At 38.7% G+C, this 15,537-nt stretch overlaps 1 protein-coding gene across 1 annotated transcript in view; it reads right to left on the bottom strand.

Moving 5' to 3' along the window:
• Positions 1 to 15,537, bottom strand: part of MRPS27 (mitochondrial ribosomal protein S27) — a 98,750-nt gene that overhangs the window by 7,966 nt on the left and 75,247 nt on the right. Inside the window, exons 5-8 of the mRNA XM_023207949.1 lie at positions 10,915 to 11,029; positions 7,005 to 7,083; positions 5,315 to 5,430; positions 746 to 848 (exon numbers count right to left, since the gene is read on the bottom strand). Of these exons, the coding sequence (XP_023063717.1) occupies positions 746 to 848; positions 5,315 to 5,430; positions 7,005 to 7,083; positions 10,915 to 11,029 (413 nt within the window). The remainder of the gene's footprint in view (positions 1 to 745; positions 849 to 5,314; positions 5,431 to 7,004; positions 7,084 to 10,914; positions 11,030 to 15,537) is intronic.

Genomic DNA, 15,537 nt, shown 5'->3' with positions numbered 1-15,537 from the left:
ACAAAGGTAAGCAGAAGCAATGTACAATTGAGAGATGCCTAACTACTTCAGAGATAATTGGAGAATAATGAAATATCATGCATTTAATAAAACTGTAAATCAGGACAACATTTTATGTACATTTAGGTTGAACCTTATTTGCCCAGATTCCACACAACCCAGGTTCTGAGGCCATTCTTCAGAAGGCGTTGTCCTCTTAACCTGTCTGATTTTCAATGCAATCAGGGCACAAGAGGAAAGCCACCTTCGTACCTCCTGGTGCAATCACATGGTACCTATGAACCCACTTTTCCTGAAGTGCTACTACTTGTGCCCTTCCCTTACCTGAAAACAATGCCAAAGATACAAGTTCAACTCTAACTCTTAATTTCTTACCTTCTGGACTTTAGATCTAAAGAGACAGAACGATCTTTGTTAATACTGGAAAAGATTCTACTAGCTAGTCTCCCTAAACAGGGCCAGAACATCCCTTTCTTTCTTTTTGATCCCTTCCTCAGATTGATGACCACTGAATATTATTACCTATGTCCACCAGAACTAGGTCTTGCTTCGCCAGTGATGGCAGGTTTTAAGAACCCTCTTTACTCTCTTATGTAAGGCCATCGAGGTCTATTTTTATGTCTGAAAATGAAGGCTAATTGGATTTCACTGGTAAATTTAAATCAAATTACAATTTGTCATGAACTGGAAGAATGCAACAATTCTGACCATGAAGAATGATATTTGTAAGGATCATTTAGCTTACCAAGAAGTGCACAGCCATACAACTGGGAACTGAAACCCACTGAGTTCTTTTGTTTTAGGCCTGGAAGCAATAGGGATGCACCAAAGTTCCTCTCCTCTTCCCACTGCAACAGAATATACTGGATCATGATCCATCTAAGCAATGAGTACTTTATACAAAAATGTGACTTTTAATGACACGAGGAAAAGAACATGTTATAGCATTAAGTAAACAAAGAAGAAGAACAAAGCTATATATACATTATAATCCTAATTTTGTGAATAAAAGGTACTTATGTCAAAGAAAAATACAGGAAAGAAATACCCTATATGTTAATAAATTTTTGGGCAGTGAAATTATGAGCAATTTTGGTTTTATTCTCTGTATTTATTATTTTCCAAAAATTTGGCAACAAATAAGTGTTTCTTTTACAATCAGAAAAGGAAAACAAAACAAAAATAAAGAGTACACTTTACACCAACACTCACTTGAGACAATCAATAAAGATTCAACGCATTATCAGACCCACAATCACTCACATTGCTGTGGCCTGATGGAGAAAGCTTTTGAATTTTAAACAATTTAGCAAAGATAAGACTTCTTCAGAGTGTTAGGATAAATACCACTATTAAATTGCTTTTAGATAGATTTGTGCCTCTCAAAAACAAATGAGGCAATCAGAAACAGTGATCATTTCTTTCAACCCAGGGTGCAAAATTACACTTCAATAAAAATGAAGCCTTTAGAGACACGGGGGAAACAAAGGGCAAAAACACAAGCATTGCTAAACCTGCTGCAGACTAGTAGGAATGATGACTGGAGGACTTGCTGGTAATGTGGGGTCAGGGGAGAGCCCTGGCAACTCCCCAGTGGGATTTGTGATCTTCTTGGTGCCACATGAGTACACACTGGACAGAGCTAGAGCCCTAACTGTGGCTTCAAAACATAGAACACTAAGCTCAGGTTGCCCTGCACTGGTCTCTGCACCCAGAGATTAGGGAGGAAGCAGAGAATGAATAATGTCTGCAGGCTGCAGTTACAGCCACGTGCAAGTGAGGCACCCCAGATATTCACAGGCACCCAAACCTCTTTACTGTGAGTAGCCTTTGTGCAATACAAGTGTCATTTCTTGAGGCTGCTCCCCTATCTTTGAGAAAAGCAAAGTCCTCGGGAGAAAAACAACCCCCCCAAGCACTTCGGCAGCACAGGTAAACAAAAGAGTTGGTAATTAAAAACCAGGTCATTTTACTTTCAAAAGGAAACCACTCTAAGAAGTTTGATTTTCCCCACTTAAAACTGCATGAAAAGTGGGGCCGGCGAATAAATAAGGAACCTTAAAAACATTTTTTCCCCCCTGTAGGGAAAAACATGAGCTATAGTATCAGGCTGTAGCAGGGTTTATTAAAGCCAAACGAACACTAAAATATCTAAGCACTAGATACCTTTTATGTGTTAGGAGTCAAGAAAGGGTGGTGACAGTGACTGGGATGGTGATACTTCTAAAGGACTTCAAAAAAGATGAATGAAAACAAATGACTGTCTTAGAAATTCTCTGATCATTGTCTGGGACTCCTGCAACTACTGCTGCTTACATGAAGCTATTCATGTGTCAACATAAAATAATAGATCTCTTCCAAGCCTTTAGTTTCTTTTCTTTTTTTCTCTTTGGAGACAGGGTCTTGCCCTATTGCCCAGGCTGGAACAAGGTGGTGTGATCACAGCTCACTGTAACCTCAAACTCTGGGGATCAAGGGATCCTTCCAACTCAGCCTCCTGAGTAGCTAGGACTATAAGCATGTGCCACTATGTCTGGTTAATATTTTTTTTATTTTCAACTTTTGTAGAGATGAGGTCTTGCTATGTTGCCTAGCCTGGTCTCAAACTCCTGGCCTTAAGCAATCCTCTTGCCTTGGCCTCTCAAAGTACTGAGATTACAGGCACGAGCCACTGCTCCCAGCCCAAGCCTTTAATTTCTATTGTAGATACTATAATGGATTAATTCAGGTGTTGTTTCATCAACGCCCTCAAAGTTTTTCCATTTTATGCTTTCCCTCTTCCATTAATACAAAGCAAGTCCTTATTCTCCCAACTTCCCCGCTTTACTCTCCATTTCATAGCTAGGCATCTTAAAAGAGTTGTCTATACTTCTAATCATTCTACAATCCATTCCAATTTGATATCCTGCTCCATTACTCATATGGAAACAAAGGTTACAATTTAGTGCCTCCCACGCCACTAATGCAGTTAGTGAACTTTTTTTTTATTCCTCATCTTATCCGACCCCTTTGGAAGCATTCCACATGGTAGACCATCTCTTCCTGTGGATTCTGTGGTCCAACACATTCCTGATTTCCCTTCTTTTTACTTTCTGGCTCACATTGGAAACATTTACACAGGGATGTATAAGTCATTTTTTGCAACCATTTACACATGGATGTATAAGTCTCCAAAATTGTATCTCCAGTCCAGATCTTTCCATTAAGCCTCCAGTTCTTTGGTGAAATCTTGTGACTGTCTCAAATGAATTTCAAAATGCAACACGTTCAGAGCCACATTAACGACTTTTCTCATAATATCCAGTCTTTTCCCAAAGTTCCCTCTTGCAAACAACACATGGAACCCCTTCCATCCAGACCTATGAGTCAGAAACTGAGGAGAGAATATGTGACCCCTGCTTCCCTGCCTCATCTTGTTATCTACCTCTCAAATATGCCCACTCTCTAACTGCATCATATCCTGGTCTCTATGCTACCATTATCCCTTGCTCAGATTCAAGGCAGTCTCTCAAATCGTCTGACCACAGCCATCCTTGCCCTGCACTGATAGCTTATTCACAGTACAGCCAGAAGGACCTTATCAAAACACAGATTTGATTATTATATGCCCTCTGCTTCTAACTTTTCAAGGGCTTCTCACTATTTTTAGAATGAACACAGAATGGCTTAGTATGGCCTACATTTTCCAACCCTATCTCACTCCACGTCCTCCCTACCATTTTCTCTTGTAACTACATTGACTATCTTCTTCCAGCCCATTTCTTTTCACTAAGTTTTCCGCCACAGGGCATTAGCACATGTCATTTCCTCTTTTTGGACTGTTCTTCCCCTCCTTAGCCAGTTAATTACCAGTCATCCTTCAATAGTAACCTAATAAATATTTCCTTAAGGAAGCCCTACCTAACCAATTTAAGTTTAAAATACAGAGAAAACTCCCTATAATATATTCTTTTCATAGATTTCTCCTTTGTAGTGTTCATGACAGTCATAGTTTTATACCTGTGTGATTATTTTGTTTAAACGTCTGTGTTCTTCCTAGATTGTAAGCGGGAAATATTTGCTCACCATTCTATAACTAGTACTTGCCAATGTATGGAATTTGTATGTGTTCAATATAGTATATTTAATGAATTAATAATGAATGTGGGGTATATCATAATATTATGACACTCAGAAAGGCATAACATGCTATCTACTTTTTAGAATGTGGGCTGGACTAAATGACCTCTTCAGTTCCTACCCAAACTGGGATTTTTTGATGTTTACAATTGAGGTTAAGGGCAGATGGCAGAGGCAGACTGACTGGCTTTACCAGGTGGCTTTGTTACCTACTAGCTGGGGGGTTACTCTGTAACATCTCTGGGCCCCAGTCTCCTTATCTGCCTAGGGTTGTTGTGAGAATTAAATGCATTAATACATTTAAAACAAGAACATAGCCTGGTGTAAAGTAAGTGCTACTTAAAATATAGGTTATTGCTATTGTTATTCTTAGGACAACAATAAGCAATGATTAAATATGCGAATCTAAGACCTGAAACCAAAACTTGATATTGTAGACTTTCCAAAACGGAACTGCCTTAGAGAAACCTTAGGAAAATACTGATACAAATGAAATAATCAGTATTTAACGTCCCAGGTAATGGTCAACGTTAGCTGCCTCACTGCCTCTTTGACATGCCATGTCCAGCTCTCAATGATTTCCAACGACCCATTTCTGAATGTCTGAGGTGCACTTTCCAACGACCCATTTCTGAATGTCTGAGGTGCACTCAGCCTAGTTCAGGTTTCAAAATATGCAATCACTTTTGACTCAAGTGGAACAACCTCGAATTCCATTCATTAGAAACCAGTAACCACAATGTACAGAATAAACAAACATTCCTGGTTGTGCCTGGCCACAGAGCAGTAGACACCTTTTTCTAGCTTTTGAGAGCAAGCCCCTGCTTGCCTTTTCTTTTTTTCTTTTTTTTTTTTTTTTGAGACGGAGTCTCGCTCTGTTGCCCAGGCTGGAGTGCAGTGGCACGATCTCGGCTCACTGCAAGCTCCGCCTCCCGGGGTTTACGCCATTCTCCTGCCTCAGCCTCCCAAGTAGCTGGGACTACAGGCACCCGCCACCTCGCCCGGCTAGTTTTTTTGTATTTTTTAGTAGAGACGGGGTTTCACTGTGGAAGCCAGGATGGTCTCGATCTCCTGACCTCGTGATCCGCCCGTCTCGGCTTCCCAAAGTGCTGAGATTATAGGCTTGAGCCACCGCGCCCGGCCCCTGCTTGCCTTTTCTAAAGTTCTTAATACTGCTTTAGGGAAGATCACTTACACTGAAGTCTGTCTTCTCTGCCAGGCAATGAAATAAAACATAGAGGGAGAGAAGTTGGGTGGAAGGTACTTCAAAGGCTTCTTGCATCATGACCTCAAAAACCACAGATAAAGCATCTAGCAAGAAGATGAAAGTAAAAATCAGAGGAAATTAGTTGTAGGTAATATTACCAAATCTCTTTTAACTATAAACACTCTTAAAAAGTGGGGCATGGTAAACAACAACAACAACAACAACACAGAATTAAGAAGTAAAATATGCGGGCTCTGGCCCTAGTTCTTCCACAAACTAGGCTTTTCCTAAGCCTTTAGCTTCTATTTTACATACCAGAATGAACCAAATCAGGAGCTACTGCACCAATGTCCTGAAGGACATTAAATAAACCACTAATTTCTCTTAGCTCCCAGTATCATCTTCATAATAATAAATTACTATTTGCTTCATCTACTTCAAAAGAATTTTTGGACAGTTCAACAAGATAATACATATGAAAATGGCTCAAACTGTGATGCAAGTTTAAGGCATTGTGTCTATCAGCTAGAAGAGCTAAGGCATAAAGGAGACACATGTATTCTCAAGGTCACCCTGAGAAGCAGAGAGGCTGTGGTCTGACTGCCCTATTCTCTGCTCTGGTACCTTCTCACTCTTAAGGTAGAAGAGGACAAAATGCTAAAGGAAACCCTAAATCTCAGGTATTATAAATAAAGCAAAATAATGACTATAAAAAGGACAATAAGGCTCAGTTTAAAATACTTGTTGGAAGGGAATGGGAAATGCTCATTCATAAATTATAAGCCTCTGAGTATAACATATAACACAAGATATTTGTTTGCCCATTAATGCTGGTCATTAAAGCCTGGGGAGTGGTCTTTAAGCAATTTTTATTTTCCCTCGATATTCTACAACATAGATGGAGGCCAAGAAAATCAAGTTAAACAATTTCTTTCTGTAGTTATTTGGTGGTAAAGTAGAGAATATTAAACAATGGCTTAACATATAGTGCCTGTTCATATCACAAGCACAACAAATGTTTTTCACTTACTGAGTTTTTTTTTAACCAATTTTTACATATATTCATAACTATAAAATAGCACTGATTTGCAGTTGTTCCTAGCAAGCTGGTTGCACATGTTGTCATGGTTCTGAATGAGGCCATAGGCATGAATGTCTGTTCTTTTTGCAAATGGGGAAACTGAGATAGACAGGTAGACCAGGTAGTCCTCTAATAAGTCAGTAGAAAAATAAGAACCTGGAAGGAATTTTCTTTTACATAAACAAGCCAGTAATATTTTAAAACAGCATAGGCTAAAAATTCAGTTGAAAAAAAAATCTCATTTCTGCCAACTGTTCATTACTGAATCCAAAATTATACTTGAAAAATAAATTTACTTTATCCTTTATTTATATTCTGCATTTCAGTCAGTTTGGGAAGTGAAATTAGATTAGACAATATAATTAACTTACTTTTCCTCTATAATCATTTATGTACTTTGATATTTTTTATCCTAACAAAAATAAAAATGATATTTTTAAAAATTTTGTATAAATGATAATCATCTAAACTTTTCTGACTAAAAGAGTGATGAAGAGATGTTATTAAGAAATAAAAAAGGGGAAGTTCCTACATTTGTACACCTCCCTTTGGGAGCTGGAAGCCCTATAAACACTGAATCTGGGCTTAGTTTCTTACCTTTGTAATTTTCTTTCTTTATGAAAGAATCCATCAGTAAATTGAATGTAAAGTTATCTGGAAAAATTCCATATTGAACCTATAATGAAATGAACATAACAGGAAAAAAAGAGAAAATTATCTAATTTAGTCTGTAACATATGCCTATGTATGTATTATTCAGAATAAAACTTGCCACTATTAGCTTTAAAATATTTGACTATCATTTTACAGCATCTGCGACAGTGAAACAGAAGCCGTGACTCATGAGGTCTGGTAACTGGAACTGTTGGTCAGTGTGAGAAAGTTGTGAGTGGGTGTCTGATATAAGACAACTGATATGTAAAAACTGAGGCTTCAATTCTAACACCTCATCATAGCTTAAAAAAAAAAAAAAAGAAACCCACACAACCCCCTTAACTGGTTCAGTGACTCTTTTTATAAAGTATGAATAACAATGCAAAAACTCTCACGAGAAAGCAGACATTACACAGCATCTTCTGGTTCTTAGCCTGGCTTTTCAGGTCCCAAGAAATATGCCAACAAATATTTGCTACTAAATTTCTAGAATGTTGTGTCATACAACTGAATACTTGAGAATTCAGATTTCTTAAAATGTGGACCCTTTAGCACCTGCAGGATGTCGACTTTCTCGGAGTGTTTTTAACAATACAGATTCCTATATCTCAGACCTATAGAACCAGAATCTCTGGGAACTGAGCATAAAAACCTGAATTTTTATGCATACTCATTTTACTACCAGTGATCCAGATTGTGGCGGCAATTTTATCTGTTTCACAAATTCTTCGGTAATGTTAACCACCATTCCCCACAGGGCTCCACTCTTCCTTCTTGCAACCAATAGAAACACCTGAGGAATTTTCCAAACTATATCCTTATCCCCTTGAGAGATTTTGATACAGTCCTAACCCCCAACTGTGAATCACCACTGAGTTGACTCATTGTTTCCAGGAGTTATATATAGGAGCCTCAGGTGTGCTGAAATGGAAACATGTCTAAAAGATCATTCTTTTAAAGGTTGTAGCTCATGGCCAGTGTCTATATTTCTCAGAGCAGTCATCCACATCAGTATTAATCCCTAGGGCAGGGTAAAAACCAAAATATTTTAGGATGACAAATCATTAAACCTGAAAGGGATTTTAGAAATCAACTGGTCAATGATTCTCAACCCAGGCTGTAAATGAGAATCAACTGAGAGCTTTAAAAAACAAACAAACAAACAAACAAACACAAATAAACAAACCCAATGAGGGATGAATAGTCAGGGATAAGGGATGATACTACAATGGTGGATACATGTCATTATACATTTGTCCAAACCCATAGGATGTACAACATTAAGAGTGAACCCTAATGTAAACTAGGGCTTTTGGGTCACAAGAGTTTGTCAGTATAAGTTCATCAATTGTAATAAATGTACCACACTGGGGCAGGATGTTGATTATGAGGAAGGCTATGCATGTGTTGGGGCAGGGAGTACATAGAACATCTATGTACTTTTCACTCAGTTTTGCTGTTGAAGGAAACAAAAATATTTCTCCCCAAAATCATTGAGGATGTTAAGTGAAAAACACTGAAAACGCAGGGGAACACTCTGCCACAGCCTCCAATTGCCGGATGGCAGCATACAAATCCTTCCTTCCTAGAACAGCACTTGCTTCTAAGCCCAGAGAAGGCACCAGCAGGCACCAGAGGAATCTGAGAACAGATTTTACTATCTTCCCACATTTTCCCACCTTTTGAAGACTGTAACTTTTCCTTCCTTTGTATTGTCACTGTATAGGATTTATGGCCCTTGGTTGAAATACTATTTCAGCAAAGCCCTAAGCCACTGCCTTGAGATAGAAACACTTTTGAACTGAGGCCTTTCCTGTATGATGAGTACAGCATATGTTAATAAACTTCTGCTTGTTTTTCTTTTGTTAATCTGACTTTTGTTTTCAGCACAGTATCTCAACTAAGAACCTAAAAGCAAAAGAAAATAAATTATGTTTTCTCTCCTACACTGTGAACCCGAAACTGAGAGAAACATTTAAACTTAAAAAAAAAAAAATTAAATTCCAATGCCTGGGCCCCAGACAGATCAATTAAACTAGAATTTCAGGAGTAGAGGCAAACATCTACAATTTTTACAAAGCTTCTTGGGTGACCCTAATGGGCAGCCAGAGTTGGAAATCACTGATTTACTACAACCCACTTGACTTAGAGTTGAAAAAACTAAGAGCGAGAAGAATACAGTTATTTGCCTAAAGTTACCAGCAACCAGTGGAGCCTGTGGGGCTACAGACTGGACCTTCTGATTTCTAGTTTAATGTCCTTTCCACTAAAAGACTTGAGAAGCAGCAAAAATTCTAGACCCTCCTAGTTTTGTTATCACAGGAATCTTTGTAATGTGTGGCATTATACTCTGAACTGAAGAAAACAAGATTTAATCCATTCCTTCCTCTGGGTCTTCCATTTCCTCTTCTTGAGATTCAAGGCTATCATCTTCATTGGACTTACCTAGGGACCTAGCTCAATCTCTTACTCCCTTCCTTACCTGGTTCCTCCCTTAACATACCTTATACCCCAGGAAAAAGGCAATGTATTACTGTTCAGACTGAATCTTTGTTTTCACCCAGATATACCTCTGGTAATATTGTTTCTGCCAGCCCATCTCCATGTGCAAGCATACGTCTTTTGGTGACCATCTTAAATGGTACCTCAAGTCTCTTTTAATTGTGTCCTTCCAATCGGATTCCCTCATCTTAATTCTCCAAGTTGTTTTTACTGTTTTTCTTTTCTTTTCTTTTTTTTTTTTTTTGAGACAAGGTCTCATTCTGTTGCCCAGGCTGTAGTGCAGTGGCGTCATCACAGCTCAATGCAGTCTCCACCTCCTAGGCTCAAGTGATCCCCCTACTTGAGCCTCTAGAGTAGCTGGGACTATAGGTCTCGAACTCCTGGGCTCATGTGATTCTCCTGTCTTGGCGTCCCAAAGTGCTGGGATTACAGGCATGAGCCACAGTGCCTGGCCTTTACAAATATTCTTGTGTGTCACTTACATTTGCCTAATATTAGACTTATAAGTAACCCAGCTTATCTGCCTTATTAAATTATAAGCTTCCTGAGGGCAAGAACAGAATATTGCTCATTTTTGTATCCACTATCAATAACCAATCCAATGTCTCACAAATAAACTGTACATACCATATATTAAGTTGAATTGGGCCCAAGTCATGGAAATAAAACATTTTGCACAGAAGGGGACTCAAAATCAGTATTCCTTTTTGGTGCTAACTTTCAGGGTCCAGTGACATTACAGACATAATACCTTTTCATTAAAAGACTGTTAAAATATCTTTATGGTTCAAACTAGTGTTTAGCTTCAGACTCACAATAACAACATTCTAAACTTCTGTTTATTTTGTATTTACTGTATACTGTGGAAGGTAAGTAAGACTCAACTCTTGGGTGGTGTAACAGTCAGAAAGATCCTAATCCTAGAGGGTCTCAGGCTTGATGGGAGGAGTCAGGGAACTCAAAAGACACAGGAGCAAACATGGTCATGTTTTTTCCCTACACTTCACCAGAGGGAAACAGGCAAGAAATCTAAGGCTTAGCAATCAAGAATGAAATGACCACCACTGCAGAGTTCTTCTGATTAGACTACCTTTTGCTTATACCTGTCCTTTTCTGAGTCACTATGTTTGGAAAAGCAGCAGCTCAGAATTTTAAAAAAAAATTTATTAACTTACACCCAGCTTCATTATTAACTTATACCCAGCTTCATTCTGTTAAGAAGAAGAATATTTGAGGTCAAATAATTTTTAAAAGTTATTTCTGGTGTTATTCTTTGCTGTACTACAGTGGGTACAAACATCGTATCATCTAAACTCAGAAAAACAGGTTGCAGATCCACGGAACCACTCACCTTATTTACAAGGGTATATAAGGCTTTGTCTTGTGCATCATATTTTAGACACTGCCTAATCCAGCTGTGGATAGTCCAGTTTCTCAGGTACCAGCAGTTGGGGCTGTGTCGAAATCTAAATAAGCAGAAGAGGAGAGAAAACTGGTGTTAACTCTAACATGTTAAAACACATCTTCCATCGATAGGTCCTTCTCTTAGATATGTAGAGTGCAATGTGACAGAAATTCATAAAAGTCAACAGTTGATAAAAACTTGAGAATGAAACTCATTAACCACAAAGTCTGAAATAGTAGAGAGAAGGCAAGCTAATAAATAACAAAAAAAGATTTACAAAAATTGTATTCCTTATACCCCTTACTTCAACATCTTATTTTAAGAGATTTATGAAAAATGATTTGGGGAAAATACTAATCATGGCATTACATAAACAGATATTTCATTAGAAGACGTGTGAAGCTTAAGCTGAAACGTTGGAAGTTTAAAACAAACGAAGAAAATAAAAAATAGGATAGCACAGCAACTCTGTAGAGGAGAATCAGCTTTGAGTAACAGTGATATTTCCTGTGGCTCTTAGGAGAGACTAGGACATTCTTCACTGAGTCAAAGGAAAACAGAGGAAAAGAAATAAAAGTTGAGTAAAATTTAACATTCATGTCCTCCAAGATCCACAATCCCACACTGCCTTCTTCACAGTTCCATTGTAGCTCGTCAGTTTATCCCTTACTTTCTATAGCTCCCCACAGGGTCTTAAAAGTCTGAAGCAGCCCAGTATGAGTTATATACAGTAATAGTATACCTACAAAGGAATGGTACTTGGAAAGGAATTCCAAATGCTGCTTTTGCCTTAGTCCACGCACATTGCTAACACCTGGGATGGAAGCTGCTACTCCTAGTTCCCGGAGTTCATGACAAAAGACTGAGTGGAGATTGTGCTGTAAGATGGGGATGGAAAGGGCTCTGTAGTCCGTCTTTTTATTTATCTACTTTGATTAGGATGGACCTTCATATACTATACTATATCATGTTACCTGAAATCCCCATGTTTTCCTTAATCATTCAGGAAGCAGGCCAATCACTGGGCCCCACGAAAATCAAACTCTTCTTAAAAAGCAAGAGGAGAGACAAAAACCTAGTGCTAAAGGATTCCACGCCATAATTGAGAGTCAACAGTACAGATGAATACTAGTGCCTTTTAGAGGCTGATTATTCAGTCTGCCTCCTGCTATTTCCTGCCATCTGCTATTGGGATAGTTTCCTCTGAACAGGTTCTCTGCCAAAGTAATAGCTAAGAAAAGGAGAGGAAGTAAGAAATAGTATTTAATTTAGGATATCTATTAGTGCTCTGGTGAGAGATTTGGCAAAAATAAGATCCAAAGATGTTTTATGGATTTAGGGTCTTCTAGGCCGCCTGATTCTCTTCAATATTTTAGGTTTTGCTAGAAAATGTCTCTCTCACTCTATTTTTCTCTACAAATTAGCCCCTTTAAAATCACAAATAGAGAAATATGTCAAATTAGGTTTAGAATAAGAGTGGCATGGCCAGAGAAAGGCACTGTATAGGGGACCTAGATACTTGATCTTATAAGATCCTCTGCACAGAAATGAAACAAAATACACCTTTTAGTATTTCATTTTTTCCCTCATTTTTTATTTTTATTTTTTGAGACAGGGTCTCACTGTTGCCCAGGATGGAGTGCAGTGGTGCAATCCTAGCTCACTATAACCTCAAACTAACTCCTAGGCTCAAGCAATCCTTCCTGCTAAGCCTCCCAAGTAGCTGGGAGTATAGGCGCATGCCACTATGCTCAGCTTATTTTTTGTACAAACAGGGTCTCGCTATGTTGCCCAGGCAACATTTTCAAATCAATAATTTAGCTACTTTATTCTTGTTTCTCTGAACAATCTGAGATTTAACATGAAATGACCAATTAAAAATGAGTTTCATTTTTTAAAGAAAAAAGTCAAGTGAAATATCAGGTGTACTGCTTCAATGATGGTGACGCTTCCTCATCAGCCTGTAAGTTCCTGGGTTAGCAGAGAAAGAGACTGACTTGCTCAATACTGATTCCTGTACTGACACAATTCTTGGCCCATAGGTCTTCCAGCCAATAAAAAAAAAAAAGAGCTTTAATCAACACTGGTATTAAATGCTGTTATGTCCCAATCATTTTGTTAATGTCTATGGTATATATGAAGATATGTAAATTTCCTTTTTGGGGCATTTAGAGTCTCATTACAAAAAAGATGTACACAAAATTTAACAGTAATACAAGGTGGAGCATGATAAGTGCTAAAGACAAAAGGGATTGCTAGAGGCTAAAGGGTTTTTGGTAGTAGCAGTTGTTGGGTTTAGTCAATTTTTCCTTTAAAAAGAAACAAAACAAAATATAATTTTTTTTGGTAATGACTTTGGGAAAAAATATATCAAATGTCAATTACTACCCTCACTCAAGATTATTTTAAACCTAATCCTCATTTTAAATCTAAGGTTCTGGCCCAGGATGTTTCCAATGACTACTAAAGTTGTAACTTTTTTTTGATGATGAACTTTACAGTAAGAACACCATGACCATATCCAACCCGACACCTTTCTCTTATTCATGATCAACAGGCCACTTTTAGGCTTTGAAAAATAACAAAGACTGATAATGAGAGCCTAGTTTTAGACCTTCAAAGCTCAAATTAAAACATATTTAAAGCCATCTGCTAAGCTTCTAAGGCTAACTTCAACACATGGAAGAGCAAGAAAGTCTCTTCTTCTTAAAAGCCCTTCCTTCACAGACTCACTCTCTCAGAAGCCAAAAGGGAAAGTTACTCAAGACTTCACACATCAAATATAATCATCTCTGCACAGCAGCCCTTTGAGATATTTGTTAAGATACTGAGAAGTCTTTAATAAGTCTACTCCCTCTCCTACCCTGGGACAAGGCTACTTCGTATGAGCTTTGCTCTCTAAGCCCTAACAATCCTAGACCCAATTATGTCCAGGACATTTTCTTTCTTTTTTATTGGATATACATTTTGAGAGATAAAGTCTCACTCTGTCACCCAGGCTGGAGTGCAACTGCAAGATCACAGCTCACTGCAGCCTTGAACTCTTGGACTCAAGCGATCCGAACCTTTGCCTCCTCCTTCATTTCTGTAGAGACAGGGTCTTGCTATGTTGTTCAGGCTGGTCTAAAACTCCTGGCCTCAAGTGATCCTCCCACCTCAGCTTCCTAAAGAGCTGGGATTATAGGCATGAGCCACTGTGCCGAGTCTAGGACATTTTCAATGAACTCTCACAAAAAATAAACTGAGGAATAGCAGTGAAATACTTACAAACTTACTATAAAATATGATGCCCAAAGTGCAATTCCTGAACTTCCCAGCCAGGCAGCAAATGAACTCCCTTCTAGGCCCCCATCATCATTAAAAAGAGAAGCTTATGTGAGTGGCTATCTGGAATATAAACAAGTCAAAACACTGGGCCAGCGGGGTTCAATTTTGGATGGCAAGTTTGAGAAGAATTCGTATTGGTGACTTTTGAAGCAGTTCAGACAAATAAACGTGGGGACTTTTCAACTTCCAGTAGTAATATGTCAGGTAAGTGAGTCTCTGGAATGGGCACTTGCCTGGAATGATTCTGTGGACTGTTATATGAGCATTCTCTCTTTCTGACAGAAGAAAGGCAAAGAGAAAAGAATACAGCTAACACATTGATTTTCCAATTTGCCTGCAAACAGACTGGCTTTTGTTCTCGCCTGATCTGACCACCAGCCTGGCAGATTACAGACAGCCACTGTAGGAGTCCCCTCTGTGCGCCTATGCCATCAGCTGTTTGCTCACCTCAACAGAAGCTTTATTATTGCCTAGGCCAGCAGGCTGTCAAGATAGGCAAACATGTGAGTGTAGAAAAGAGAAACAAATACAACGCAAATAACCCCAACAAGGTTGTGCTCATGAAGGCTAAAGGTACTCTGAACTTTCAGCTTATAAAATGTGATTATACTTACAACAATTCTAAGAAATTGTGTATTTCTTGGAGGAGCACAAGAGTGACGAAGTGCACTCTTAGGTTCTAGCTCTAGTTCTAAAAGTTGGTTTCCCATGGCTAAAGAGATCTCTGTCCCCAGTGTTGAGTAGGATTTTCAGGTGAAGACAGAGCTTGCCTAGGAAGCCAAACCACGGCCAATCAAATAGCAGGAACTGAGAAGCTTCCTCTTCTCAAAACTCAGGCCATACTCAGAACTCTTAAGGGCATCTTCCTGCACTGCTGCTCATTTAAGACTGATGTCACCAGGAAAGAAGGGGAGCAGAATCACAGGCTGCCAAACCGACATGGGAGTGAAAGTCTTGGATATCGCAGAGATTTCTTAGAAGGGAAGAGAGGTTATATAAAAGAGATCAAGAGTGAAAAGAAAAACACCAGAGACTGACTGTGATTATATAGGAGATACTTTATTGTGTGTAAAAGTCACATGGGATTTCCTGTTTGACCAATTTCGTCATTTAATTTAAAACAAAAAAAAAAAAAAAAGGGGGGGGAGGCTTAGGCACAGTAGCTCATGCCTGTAATCGCAGCACTTTTGGTGGGTAAAGTAGGAGGATGTCTTGAGGTCAGGAGTTTGAGACCAGTCTAGG

The sequence above is a fragment of the Piliocolobus tephrosceles genome, chromosome 4 (genome assembly GCF_002776525.5).
Source record: "Piliocolobus tephrosceles isolate RC106 chromosome 4, ASM277652v3, whole genome shotgun sequence".
Taxonomy (NCBI): Eukaryota; Metazoa; Chordata; class Mammalia; order Primates; family Cercopithecidae; genus Piliocolobus; species Piliocolobus tephrosceles.
This window is presented reverse-complemented; position numbering and strand designations above follow the sequence as displayed.